This window comes from Ipomoea triloba, chromosome 9, assembly GCF_003576645.1.
Source record: "Ipomoea triloba cultivar NCNSP0323 chromosome 9, ASM357664v1".
NCBI classification, from domain to species: domain Eukaryota; kingdom Viridiplantae; phylum Streptophyta; class Magnoliopsida; order Solanales; family Convolvulaceae; genus Ipomoea; species Ipomoea triloba.
In genome coordinates this window covers 19,096,464-19,110,807 of record NC_044924.1, presented here as the reverse complement: position 1 = coordinate 19,110,807, position 14,344 = coordinate 19,096,464, and the positions used below count along the sequence as shown (strand labels likewise).

General features: G+C 37.5%; 1 protein-coding gene and 1 long non-coding RNA gene across 2 annotated transcripts; both read left to right on the top strand.

Annotated features, from left to right (window-relative positions):
• The first annotated feature begins 415 nt into the window (after positions 1 to 415).
• LOC116029671 lies at positions 416 to 1,498 on the top strand. Its single transcript, XM_031271719.1, has 2 exons — positions 416 to 1,017; positions 1,174 to 1,498. The coding sequence occupies exons 1-2, from the start codon at positions 416 to 418 to the stop codon at positions 1,496 to 1,498; spliced, it is 927 nt and encodes a 308-aa protein (XP_031127579.1).
• Positions 1,499 to 11,921: 10,423 nt separating this feature from the next.
• On the top strand, positions 11,922 to 14,115 carry LOC116030752. The gene is made up of 4 exons (XR_004100445.1): positions 11,922 to 12,078; positions 12,642 to 12,796; positions 13,049 to 13,263; positions 13,774 to 14,115. It is a non-coding gene; the product is annotated as an uncharacterized LOC116030752 (long non-coding RNA).
• Positions 14,116 to 14,344: the final 229 nt, after the last annotated feature.

The window sequence follows — 14,344 nt, the reverse complement described above, 5'->3', positions numbered from 1 at the left end:
TCGATTTTTCCCGTCTCACAAACATATATCCTTCAAAAATTCAACATCAGGCATCCCGAGAGATGGTGATGATCATCAATAACAAGATAAAACCTCCTGGAGGAGAACCAATCTGGTCATGGTATTCAAGGGCGGAGCAACTAGATTATCTGAAAGGGTTTCTCAAGCCACTCGCAGTCGAGACAGAAGGAACATCAAAAGCTAAGGATCCTGAGAAATACAAGTTGCAGACCTAACTGATGAAGAAGACAATCTGCCTCTGTCACAAGTGAAGAGAAACAAAGAAAAGGCCAAAGGGAAGAAAAAGGTCCAAGAATAACAAGCTGACAAAAATCGAGTGACACAAATTCAAGTCTTCCCAGTCCTTGCCACAAGGCGTAAAACCAGATCATCCATAGTCACAGAACAAAAGGAGATGGAAACCCCATCACCTGTCCGAAAATCTAAGAGAAAGCAACCATCTGCTGAACAAACTATCCCTCAGGAAACCACTGGAAGCAAAAAGAGGAAGAAGAACATTCAAGCTCAACAGCCTGAAAGCCAGCCTGATGTATCTGCAGTTGCACCTCTTGAAATGATCACTCCTCAATTCATGTCTGATGAATATGCAGCAAGATGGGACTCCATAAACCAAAGAATACTCTTGAGTGAAAGATATCTTGATGTTGAAAAGTTCAAATCCCAGTGCCAACTCATGCCAGTATTTGACAAGTTGAATCTTGTCAAGTCTGTGACAACTCAGATGAGCTACCCACCTATTGCTATAAAGGAGTTTTATGCAAACCTAATGAAGAGCATCAAGGAGGCTGGATCACAACTGTATGGGCGTGTCTGGCTGAGAGGAAATGAATACAATTTTGATACCCGCACTATCAACCTATATCTGGGCATTGATGCAAGTAATATTGAGGATCCAATTATAGGGGCAAATACCATCACAAAGGTCATTAATGGAGGAACTTATAGCTATTGGCCTGCTGAAACCAACATGCTGCCTGCCAAATCACTGACAACGAAGTATGCAATTCTGCATAAATTAGCCATGACAAATTGAATGCCAAATGAACACAGAGGAGGATTGAACTTGCTCATGGCCACCTTGATCTACAAAATAGGAAAAGCTATTCTCGTTGACTTAGGTGATATAATCTTTAAACATGTGGCATCCTTCAGAAAACTACAGTTAAAGGAAAGCAAAGTGAAGCTACCTTTTCCCTGCACAATTTATGGAGTACTGCGCACACAAGGATTCAAACCTGAGCAGAATGAACCTATGGAATCCCCTAAAGTTAGAATGATAGATGCCCGACTCAAACAAGGAACTCATGTGCTTGACATCTTTCCAGAACATGCAAGTAGCTCAGCTCCAGCCTTGAACCTAGATGCCCCTTTCACCAGCAAACTCACAGCCCAGCACCTTGACAGAAGCATCAAAGATCTCAACACAATCATACAAATACTTGTTGAAAAGAGAACAGTTGAGAGATCATGCAATTGAGGTTGAGAGATCAAGAAATGACTGCTACTACTGCTGAACCACCAACTGATCCTTCCATGGAAAGTGATGAACAGACGGCTGAAAACCCACCAGAAGGTGATTCCACCATAAACTGCCAGGAGGATGGGTCCTCAGAATCTGAATGATTCTGTTTTAATACCTGGGTTGATTTTCTACTTGGTCCTGCTAAGGAGTCTTGTGGCTACAGATTCACAAGTTCTTGGCAATAGGGGGAGTAGGAACAACCTTTCTAAGCATTGGTTACTTCTTTTTTGAAGACCTCCTAGATCTGCTAATAAGATTATCTGCTAAGAAGATTGTATTTCAGAAATTTGTAATAAGGTCTCATGTGTTAGCTTAATTTGCTTTGCACTGATGATTTAATCATCTTCAAGTTTATTTTGCTTTTGGACTATGTTATTTGAATGAACGCTGTTTTTAACTATCTCTGATGCTTTAGGAAGATTGTTGTGTATTGCCAAGAAACTTGCTACAAAGGGTGAGATTGTTAATAAAATTACTAAGTAAAAACTGTTTTGAAACTCCCTGAGTTGTACTAAGCTCTTGTGACAATTCTGTTAGTTCAGCAGATAGTTCAAAAACAGGTTCCCTGTTAGTGTTCGAGGTTTATAGTAGTTTAGTTCAGTAAACAGTTCAGAAGACATGGAAGACTTTGAAGACAGCTCACTGAACAAGACACTGTACAAAGGCAAGAAAGAGGATCAGGGTTAGTTACGGAAGCTCCAAACAACTTACCAGAACCAGAGCAAGATATATATATGAGACTAATCCCTTGTGATGGGATTAGAGAGATTTAACACTGAAGATCTAAATGTGGAGTTTTCATTAGTAATTACAAGAAATCTTGACAAAGCCTACCTTTGATTCAAGATACGTCTTCTACGTGAAGTATAGGGCAAGTCTTCACTCTGAATGCCAATCGTGCCATCATTGAGGGGGAGCCTCAATTCAAGAAGATCGGGAGATCAAGTTCTGTTCAACTCTTCAAGGTTGAACTCTAGAATGGAGCCTGTGATGATTTTCTAGAGTTGTCGCGTGAATCTCAAGCTGTAAATTGGTGGTAAATTTCACAGTATTGATCAATGAAGAGTTGGGCAATCAGAGTGATGCCTCCTAGACGTAGGAATTGATATTCCGAACTGGGTTACCAATTTCTGGTGTTCTTACTCCTTTAATATCTGTTTTTCATAACTGCACTTTTATACTCGTTGTTCTTATCTATACACTAGATCAGCAAGCAGTTAAAAGGGTCGACTAATAAATCTAGCAAATAGCTTTAATCATTGGGAGACTCTTTCACAATCTTAGATCGCAATTACGGTAGTCTGAGATTTCAGTTTATTCCAGATAGGATGGAATGAGTACGTTACTACCCACGAGTTGAATAAGATGCCACCGGATGAAAGGAGAGTGCTCATAGACCGTTACCACATTCCTTACAAGAAGCTTAAGGGCTTGGTTGCACCCGAGGAGGACGAGCAGGCAGGAGATGAAGAAGAAGATGATGATGAGGAAGAGGAAGACATTTCTGATGTGGAGTCTGAGGGCGAGGAATCAAAGGATGAGATCGATCGGGAGTACCAGAGGAAGGAGTAGAACGATCCCATGCCCTCTGCGCAGCCAGTCGACCTCGTGCTTCTGCAGATTCAAAAGCTACACCGCATGGTGGAGTCAAGGTTCTCATTGTTGGATTTGAGGGTGGGTCGTGGTTTCCAGAGGTTGGGTTTCATCGAGGCCAAGTTGGGCATAGAGGTTCCAGCTGAATTCTTGAATCCTGGATCGTTTTAGGCTCCAGGTAGCTCGTCTAGTGGTGGTTTTCCAGGTTAGCTATATAGACTTTAGAATAAATGCTTGTTTTCCATTTCGCATTATAGGTCCCTCGCTCGTACTATTGCTTTATCTTTGGGTTGGGAAGTTAGCTTTAGGCATTTGCATTTTGTGCATGGTTTTGGTTAGTTGGGAGTTTTGGGAATTAGGATCTAGAACCCTTTCTAGATGAATTCCTTACTTGGTAATCTTTCCTTTAAATAATGACAGTCCTTTTTCCTTGAACCTTCGATTTGATTCTTATTCCCGTTAGCTTCGAGCTTCGGGGACGAAGCTCCTTTTAAGGTGGGTAGAGTGTGATGCCCCGGATTTAAATCATTCCTTGAACCCCGGTAATTCTTCCTTTAGTGGGGTTAATTTCATTAATTGGGCCTGGTTCCTTTAAATAAAAATATATTTCCTATTATAGTTTATCCAATTGTTAAGAAAGCCCAATTCCCTAATTTAATTTTGTAAGGGATACCACTTCGATCTTTTTCATACCCTATAATAAATTGAATATTTAATTGGCCCAATCTTTGAAGAATAAAGCCTTATACTAATTGAATTAATTCTTGATTGGATATAGCCCATCTTTAATGTGAGAGCCCATGTTTCATTTAATCACCCTAATATTACATACATTATGTATGTATAGATTTTTGAGGATCCATATGAAAGCTTTCTAATAATAATTCCCCTAGCCTTCTTCTTTCTCTTACATGAGATTCACACCACTTTCTTCATTCCTAAAAACCCTACACACACCATATTTCATCCAAGCAAGGTTTCAAGCAAGATTACTCTTTTAGGACCTCTTGTGCTTGGGTAAGTGCTAGTCTCTATTTAGATTGCATTTTATCCTACAATTTCCTAGTCTTTTTATAAGCATCTTATGGTTTTCTTTGGGGTGTTCTTGGCTCAAGATGACCATGGTGGTGATGGTGGTTTGGTCGATTGAGCTTAAGATTGGTAATCCTCCATGTCTCACTAAAACCTATCTTCACTCTTGTGTATATGTGTATGATTTGGTGTTTGTGGAATCCTGCGGATTACTCTTGGTTTTAGTCTATGATTTGTTGGATTGTTGAGCCTATATTGTGGATCTTTGGACTTGTGTTCATTATCCTTGAGTCTTGATGTGTCTGAGTATTTGTTGTTATAGATTCCATGTGTTATTTGGTCTCTGAAATGTGTAATCTGATCATATTCTGGGTACTGGAATGAGCTATCGTGTATTCTGTTCTAAGTTTGGGTTCGGTGTATTGGCATTGCACTTGTGGTGCATTCCGGCGGTATAATGCGTCCCACTGGGGTTTTCCGCATGTGTAAGGGCGATGTGGTGTGGCGGAGAGTGGCGCACGGTGGGGGTGTCCCGCCCTCTCTCGCGGAATGGAGTGGCGGACCGGTGTGTTCCGCCAGGTCGTTCCGTCAGTGTGATTGGAGTGAGTTGGCGGTCTGATGTGTTCCGCCAGTTCATTTTCCAATTCTGTTCCAGTGGTTGTTTTGTGGTTTGATGACTCTGTTGTTTCACCTTTGTTTCTGGAGTATATTCTGAATATGTCCTTGAGTTTACTACCCTGTTTATTATGTATTGGTTCATGATTGTTGGTCGTTTTTCTTGGATTATTAATTGAGTATTGTTGGTTGATTCTTTGACTAATGTTCTGAGCATGTCCTGTGTTTATGTTCTGAATTTGAGTACTATTGGTATGAGTATTTCCTTTGGAATTGAACATGAGTTTGATATGTTGAGGTCTTGAGTTCTTGTGAGTAATTCTTTGGCTTCTTGAGTCTTGAGTACCCTTTGGAAAGTGGTTATTCGAGTTATGGCTCTACATGTGTTTGTTATTATGGGAAGAGTTATTTGGGCTTTGTGCCTCTGTGGTAACGGGCACCATGTGTCTCTGTGGTTGGGCTTTATGCCTCTGTGGTAATGGGCAGCATGTGCCTCTGTGGTTGGGTTTTTGTGCCTCTATGGTTGGGCTTTATGCCTCTGTGGTTGGGCTTTTATGCCTCTGTGGTTGGGCTTTTATGCCTCTGTGGTTTGGGCTTGTGCGCCTCTGTGATTGTGCATTGTATGCCTCTGTGGTATGACATTGGTGTTATGGTTTGGTGGTTTTGGGTTGGATCTTATCATGTGGTTCTTGGTTTGGGTCACTCTAAGTGAGTGATGTGAGGTTGGTGAATGGTTGGTTTCTCATATGTTGTTCCTTTGAGCTTATGCTTTGGTTGAGTATCTTATCGTGGAACTGTGGTATTATGGATTCATTCTTTTGCTATGTGATTCATTTAAGGTGTCCTTAATTTGTGATTCATTCAGGCTATTGTTGTTAAGTCATCTGGTTTTTAAATAAAGGACAGTTTCGTTGGCGTATATATTCTTTATACGTGTGTAAAATCTTTTTACAACCTATGCTATACTATTGTATTCCTCACGAGTGTGAGTGGTGGATTGCTTAGCATTTCTTTGCTAATATTTCTAACTGTTTTCCAAGTATGGAGTAGATTATGCACGAGAGAGTGCTAGCAGTAGATCTACTTCGCCTTTATGACTAGCTTAGTGTTTGTTGAGTTTATTCAGACATTTCAGGTATGCCCAATCCCCGACGGAGATACCCCTCCCGGCCATGCCTCATCCCTGCTTAATATATATGTATGTATATATATATATATATATATATATATGTATATATATATATATGTATGTATGTATATGTATATACATATGTACACGTATACATATGTACATGTATATACATATATACATATGTATATACATATATACATATATATACATGTACATGTATATATATATATACATGTACATATATATATACATGTAGATATGTATACACATATACATACATATATATACATATATATATACATACATATATATATATATATACATATATATATATACATACATATATATATACATATATATATATAGAGAGAGAGAGAGTCATTTTCATTTTTGGTCCTACTGTTACTAGGGCATTGCCAATTTTAGTCTACTTCATTAATTTTTGCCACATTGCGGCCAGTCTTATTTAGTCCTTGCCACTTTTAGTCCACCGTTAAAATTTTTGTCAAATAACCGTACAAAACGGGGGTATTTTGGTCTTTTCATGCTTTGATCATCCCCTTAACCCTTTGCAGTAGTTTTCCTTACACATTTTCATCCAATGAAGAGGTCCGACGAAAGCCATGGCTTTGTAATGTGGCTCACATGTCTTTTGCTGGACCTCTTCATTTGATGAAAATGTGTAGGGAAAACCATTGCAAAGGGTCATTGGACCTCTACATATGTATATATATGTATGTATGTATGTATATGTATATATATCTATATATATACACACACACACATATGCATATATATATATATATATATATATATATATATATATATGTATGCATATGTATGTATATGTATATATATATATGTATACATATATATACATATATGTATGTATATGTATATATATGTATATATATGTGTATACATATATATGTATATATATGTGTATACATATATATGTATATATATGTATATATATGTGTATACATATATATGTATATATATGTACATATACATACATATATGTATATATATGTATATATATATATATATATATATATATATATATATATATAGTTTTAGGAGTAATCATTGTCTGCTCCACAGCTCAAGCCTCTAGAGACTACAGGTAATTCCAGTGCTCACTGCTCAAGACCTCCATAGTCCAGCACTCCAGTGGCATCCATCGATGATTCACAGCTTCGTAGGTCGTCATTGCCTCCATCGCAGCTCGCTGGTCATAGCCTCCATCGCGACTGCTTCCATCCTCCATCACCGGTCGCACACCCCAAGCTCCAGCCGCTTCTAATCCTTTTATCATCGCCTTCGTTGGTCGCAGTCAAGGTCGCCATCGCTACTGCTTCCATCCTCAATATGTTGGATTGTGAATATATTGTTAAATGTTAATTTGTTGATGTATTCTGTGAGTGTGAATTTGTTTATTAGTGTTGATTTGTTGGGTATACTTTGTTGTTTATCAGTGATGTATCTTTTGATATGGGGGGGGGGGGGGTTTACCTGGGATGGGGATTCCCCGTCTCCGCCAAATTCCTCGCGGGGACGGGGAATATACTCCCCGCCCCGCCCCGCCCCGCCCCGTTGCCATCGCTACTTACGGAGGACAATAATCAACTCATGGTTGAACTTGAAACGTTCAAATTCACTATTGCTAAAAATTTTGAAATGATTTGCAAACTCAATCGGTTTGAAACTCAAATTGTCCAACTTAAGGAAGAGTGTAAAGCAAGAAAAGTGTGAGAGCATAACTTGCATGAGGTCATAGCCACTTTAACTAATTTATCCAAAATAATGGATAAAATGGTAAGTGTGCAAAGACCACTTGGCAGCAAAGCAGATCTTAGCTTTGACTCCAGCTCTCCGTCACAACTAAAATTGACCAAACCAACAGATCTTTTAAACAAGGAGGTTTAAATTCTATATTTGTTAAAGGTCAAAGACAATTTGCCTAAACCTTGAGAAATAGTTGACAAGGGAAAACATCACAAATAAATAGTCGATCGAATGGTCAAACTACTCGAAAGGTTGTGAAAACTTAGAGAGTAACAACTCGAATGGTAACCTGAGAAGTACTCAAGGTACTATACAGAACAGACCGAGTAGTAGTAAATCGAACGGTTAATCTATGAAAAGTCAGCCATCAAGAAGTAACCTGTTGAGGGATAAACCTAATAGCTACTTGAAGGGCAACAACTTGAGAAGACAACTGAATAGGTCTTCGATGTGTAANTATATATATATATATATATATATATATATATATATATAGTTTTAGGAGTAATCATTGTCTGCTCCACAGCTCAAGCCTCTAGAGACTACAGGTAATTCCAGTGCTCACTGCTCAAGACCTCCATAGTCCAGCACTCCAGTGGCATCCATCGATGATTCACAGCTTCGTAGGTCGTCATTGCCTCCATCGCAGCTCGCTGGTCATAGCCTCCATCGCGACTGCTTCCATCCTCCATCACCGGTCGCACACCCCAAGCTCCAGCCGCTTCTAATCCTTTTATCATCGCCTTCGTTGGTCGCAGTCAAGGTCGCCATCGCTACTGCTTCCATCCTCAATATGTTGGATTGTGAATATATTGTTAAATGTTAATTTGTTGATGTATTCTGTGAGTGTGAATTTGTTTATTAGTGTTGATTTGTTGGGTATACTTTGTTGTTTATCAGTGATGTATCTTTTGATATGGGGGGGGGGGGGGTTTACCTGGGATGGGGATTCCCCGTCTCCGCCAAATTCCTCGCGGGGACGGGGAATATACTCCCCGCCCCGCCCCGCCCCGCCCCGTTGCCATCGCTACTTACGGAGGACAATAATCAACTCATGGTTGAACTTGAAACGTTCAAATTCACTATTGCTAAAAATTTTGAAATGATTTGCAAACTCAATCGGTTTGAAACTCAAATTGTCCAACTTAAGGAAGAGTGTAAAGCAAGAAAAGTGTGAGAGCATAACTTGCATGAGGTCATAGCCACTTTAACTAATTTATCCAAAATAATGGATAAAATGGTAAGTGTGCAAAGACCACTTGGCAGCAAAGCAGATCTTAGCTTTGACTCCAGCTCTCCGTCACAACTAAAATTGACCAAACCAACAGATCTTTTAAACAAGGAGGTTTAAATTCTATATTTGTTAAAGGTCAAAGACAATTTGCCTAAACCTTGAGAAATAGTTGACAAGGGAAAACATCACAAATAAATAGTCGATCGAATGGTCAAACTACTCGAAAGGTTGTGAAAACTTAGAGAGTAACAACTCGAATGGTAACCTGAGAAGTACTCAAGGTACTATACAGAACAGACCGAGTAGTAGTAAATCGAACGGTTAATCTATGAAAAGTCAGCCATCAAGAAGTAACCTGTTGAGGGATAAACCTAATAGCTACTTGAAGGGCAACAACTTGAGAAGACAACTGAATAGGTCTTCGATGTGTAAACCCGAAAGGTTTAGAAAACCCCAAAGGTTCACTAGAAGACCAATGAAGGGGTCGGAAAGTTATTTTCTTCTTATGAAGATTGGTTGATGATCCATGAACTTATGCCAAAGGCAAGATTTGAAAGGTTTCTTTGACTAAAGCAATAATCTCGTTTTAGAGTGCGCAGCAATGTGTCTCAACCCCAATTTAAGAAAATATACATACCTAAAAAACCAAAGGAATTTCAAAACTTCTCTTTCAATTCTAATTATGCATATCTTATTTCGAATGGCTACAATTTGCCTAGTCTCGGAACATTGGGACCAAAGTTTCAAGGTATGCCTAGACTCACTAACTTCCAAGGACCAAAAAAGGTGTGGGTACCTAAATCCATTTAATCTTTGATTTGAAGGCTACAAAGAAATATGACACATTGACAGTGGCTGCTCAAGGCATATGATTTGATATGCAAGGAATCTAGTCAACATTCGAGGAGTCAATGGACTACGAGTAGTATTCGGAAGAAATGAAGGCCATGGGAAAACTAAAGGAATGGGAGAAGTTGTGAATAATAGTTTGATAATCAAGGAGGTAAATTATGTTGAAGGACTAAAGTTCAACTTGTTCTCCATAAGTCAATTTTGTGATAAAGGTTATAAAGTGGAATTCATGAAGGATGGATGCTTTGTGAAGGACGAAGAGACAACGAAGATTGTTCTTTAAGCAATGAGGAGAAAGAACATGTATGTAGTTGAATGAGAAATTGCCAAGCCAACAATATGTTTAGTAGCTAAGACTAAATCCAATTTGAGTTAGGAGTGGCACAACAAGCTCAACCATCTCAACATCAAAGAAATCAACAAGCTAGCAATAAAGGAGTTGGTAGAAGGATTATCCAACATGGGTTGCAACAAGGATAGGGTTGCGAAGCCTGTCAAAAGGGGAAGCAAATCAAATCTTCATTCAAGTCAAATTCCATTGAATCATCATCCAGTTGATGAAGAATCAAGTCCAGAAGTCATTTCCTAGCAGTTAAACCGAATAGATGACAATGAGAAGTTAGAATATGTTTTTCGGATACCTAGTCAAACTCAACTATTCAAGGACTCAGATTGTAGCACCCCTAACTCACAGGCTGAGATAAGGCAATAAACTTAAGAAAATGCTAGAAATAAGTCAAATAACTCAACACTTAACGAACTGAAATGCGGAAGCGAAACTGTATTATAGCGGGGTGTTATGCCACATCTAAGTTCAACCACAACCTAGATGTTAAGGCAAACCCAAAGCCAGTCGTACAATCATCAAACGACTATCCAATCCATTATTACCTTTAGGGAAATCATAGTCTCAACAACTAACAACCTAGCTAATACATAAGAGGGGGATAGGGCATAATCTAGCGCACTTGCGAACAGGTCCTACTCCATACCTGGAACATATTTAATAAAACATTAGCAAAGGAATGCTAAGTAATAATCCATTCATACTCGTAAGAATACAATAATATACAATAGTGATGTAAATAGGTTTTACTCACGCATATAGAATATACGCCAACGGAACCATCATTGTTTAAATATTAGGAGACTCAACAACAAATAAGCTGAATGAATCATAAACCAAAGACCTCAATCAAGCAACGCAATAAAGTGCAACAATCCAATCAATAGACTCGCCATTCAAAGCAAGGAGACACACAACCAAGAATACACATAGAATAAGGCTTACGGTTGTTCTAACCTTTACACCATATCCAATCGAAACACCAGTCCATCCGAAACACTAGTCCAATCGCACACACCATTTGTGCCGAAGCTCATACTATAAAAAACGCAGAAATAACGACGGATTTAGTGACGGAAGTATTCCGTTGCTAATTTAGAGACGGAATAGCGACAAATTAGCGACGGATTTTAATTTATGTGTTAAATAAACATTTAGCGACGGATTAGTGATGGATACTGCGATGGAAGATTTCCGTCGTTAAATAAGTAGTTAATTTTAGCAGTAAATTTTAGCGCAAAAATATAGCGACGGATTTATGACGGATTTGTGACGGATTTTTCACGGGTCAACTTTAAATTTTTTATTAATTTTAATTGTTACATTTTAGCAACGGATTTGTGAATCCGTCGCTAAATATACGAGGTTAGATTTTTGTTTTTATATTTTAGCGACGGAATATTAAATCCGTCGCTAAATATACCCGATTAGATTTTTGTTTTTATATTTTAGCGAGAGATTATTGAATCTGTTGCTATATATAGCGACGGATTCAATAATCCGTCGTTATATAGATAAAGGCGGGATTTTTATTAATTGTTTAGCAACGGATTATTGATCGGTCGCTAATTTTTTAACTTTAACCCTAATAATCTAAACCACTTTGTTTTGGACTATATATATATATATATATATATATATATATATATATATAACTTTTTTTTTGTTTTCTCTGTTTGCGAGACCGCCGGACTGCTACAGCCATCGCCACTTTTCTATTAGCTTTCAGCGACTTGCGAGACCGCCATCGCTAGCCCTCGCTACAGCCACCGCAGCTGGGCACCGCCATTGTTGCTTCTTTATCCTTCACTTCCAGCTTCTAACCGCCACCGCAAGTCGCAGCCACACCCCACCGCCAGCACCCCGTTGCTCCACTGTCGTCCATCTATCCAGCACCCCGTCTCCAGCGACCGACAAGTCGATAACAACTTGCAAATACTCTGGTTAGAACCAATCTTCAAACTTATTGTCTTAATTAATTAGTCCTAATTCCACAATTGATAAATCCCTAATTTTTTAAATCATCAATCTTCGACTTTTTAAATATTAATGAACTTGTGATAAACTAGTGCTTGGGCCTTGAAATGATTTTACAGCCAGTATTGCAAAGAATAAAGCTAGTAATAAAAGAATGGTGATCCAGCAAGTACTAGATTTTGTTGATATGAATTTTCTCCGTATATACAGATAGATAATCTGGAATTTGTATTACTTTGTTGGTTTGGTTGAAAATAAGAGAACTTATAGCTAGTATGTTTGAGTTGCTGTGAGCTTTTGTTTTACCTAAATTAAAGTTAGGATGAGATTGCATACTATCTATTTGAGAAAATGTCTATTAAAGCGAAGGATTTTGTTGAAGCAAAAAACCAAGTTGAATTGGTGTTTCAGTATGTTATTAATACATACTACGTATTTTTTATGACTTCTTTTCATTTGGAAGCTTTCTTCAGGCTTGTTCTCTATTGCTAAATGACACGATGCCAATAACTTGTTCTTTATCTTGCAGAGAAAATAGTTGAACCATCTTAATTGTAACTGTAGAGCATCGAACATGGTTTACATATTGTGGTTGTGTTTTATGACTTTTGTCTAAACATGATTCTAACTTTGGCTTCCTGATGACAACTGTCATAGCCATTGAAGATGTCAAAGGGGATTGAGGTGATAATATTAAGAGCGCAGCACACAATAACATGCATGTTATTTCAACATATGACTGCACTAGCTTGTGCAATTAATATATGAATTAATTATTCTCGTTGTATATGGTTAATGTGAGTTAGCTTTGAATGGTAGGAGGGTTGTGTTGCAATCTCATGTTATAGAGTGAGGTGCAGTAGCCTAGTAGATATTTATTGTGATAAGTACTGTATTTTCATTTTTATCTCACTGAAAATGACATCCCTTTTGCAGCTGTTCATGTTAGCGAAGAGGACCACCAGTAGAGTATATTCTCAATACTAGCAGTTGTTTTATGGCTTGGGAAAGTCTCTTTTAAGGTTATTGACAATGAGGACCATGTTGAACCTGTTGATGAAGGTAAAAGATTCAAGACGTAATCGTTTGTGAGCTGCTTTGTCATTTGCATTTGGTTCTCAACCATTGTTTGACCACCTGTGTCATTGAAGGTATTATTTTCTTGTATTTATAGGCCTTGTAGCATTTTTTTATACAGAGATTTATTATTTTTAGCAAAATTTATACTAGTTTTAGACCCTCTGATCTATTAATTCTTGCCTTTTTTTTGGGGTTTGTTATAGGTTTTGTAACTTGCTTTCAAAATTATAGTGAATATGTCAATCAATGTTTTTGTGTTCTGGTTTGTGATTTTCGAGTGAAACATTTGCTTCATTTTTATAATTGGTTTTTGACATTTTCTGTGGTTTGCTTATTTAATATATTTTATAGCATTTTACATGCTTCAAGTGTTCCTCTTTTTTTTTTTTCCAGTAATTTTTCCTTGTACTGTGGGTCAGAATTATCACATATCACTGCACACTAAATTTTCAATTCTATTGTTCGGTTGTCTTGACTATTAAATATGTTAAATACTAATACTATTTATTTAGTGTTAGTGAAGCACTAATGCCCATCCTTATGTTTATTTTCCTTCTCTGTCTTTTACTTTTTGTATACAGAAAGCTACTAAGTGGTCTGAATGGAAGGAAGCTGTTGCAGAGTTAACAAAGCTTGCTTCCACAAAGAAAATAGCACCTGGTGATTTTGCAAAAAATTTGCAGGACATTGAAGGACTTTAACTAGTTTGGAATTGAATGAATAATATTTTTAGGGTTGACTGATGGCTTATTTGTGACTTATAGGACAACATTATTATTTTAATGATGCTAGTTTAAGTGTTAAATTGAAGTGTTCATAGAATTGAAATATTGTCAGTGTTAATGAGTTGATTATTTGGTTGGATTGTACACGAAAAAATTGTAAGGATGTAACATTTTACAATGCTATAATTTTGTATTGTTATTGCGTTTGAATTTTTTTAATATAATATATTCTACAATTATATTATTGAAGTACTATATTATAGGTTTAATAAATGTATGAGATATTAATCAGTAGTTAAATGTAGTAATTTTTTTTAATGTATGAGATATTATTCAGTAGTACGTAGTAATTTTTTTTTAATTATAAAAGTTTAGCGACAAATGTTTTCGTCTCTAAATTGTAGTTAAATGGCACCTATAGAAACAA

Coding starts and splice junctions, on each gene's coding strand:
- LOC116029671 (XM_031271719.1), top strand. CDS start 416: ATGGAAACCCCATCACCTGTCCGAAAATCTAAGAGAAAGCAACCATCT. Junction 1,018..1,173: donor GCCAAATCACTGACAACGAA/GTATGCAATTCT, acceptor GGCATCCTTCAG/AAAACTACAGTTAAAGGAAA.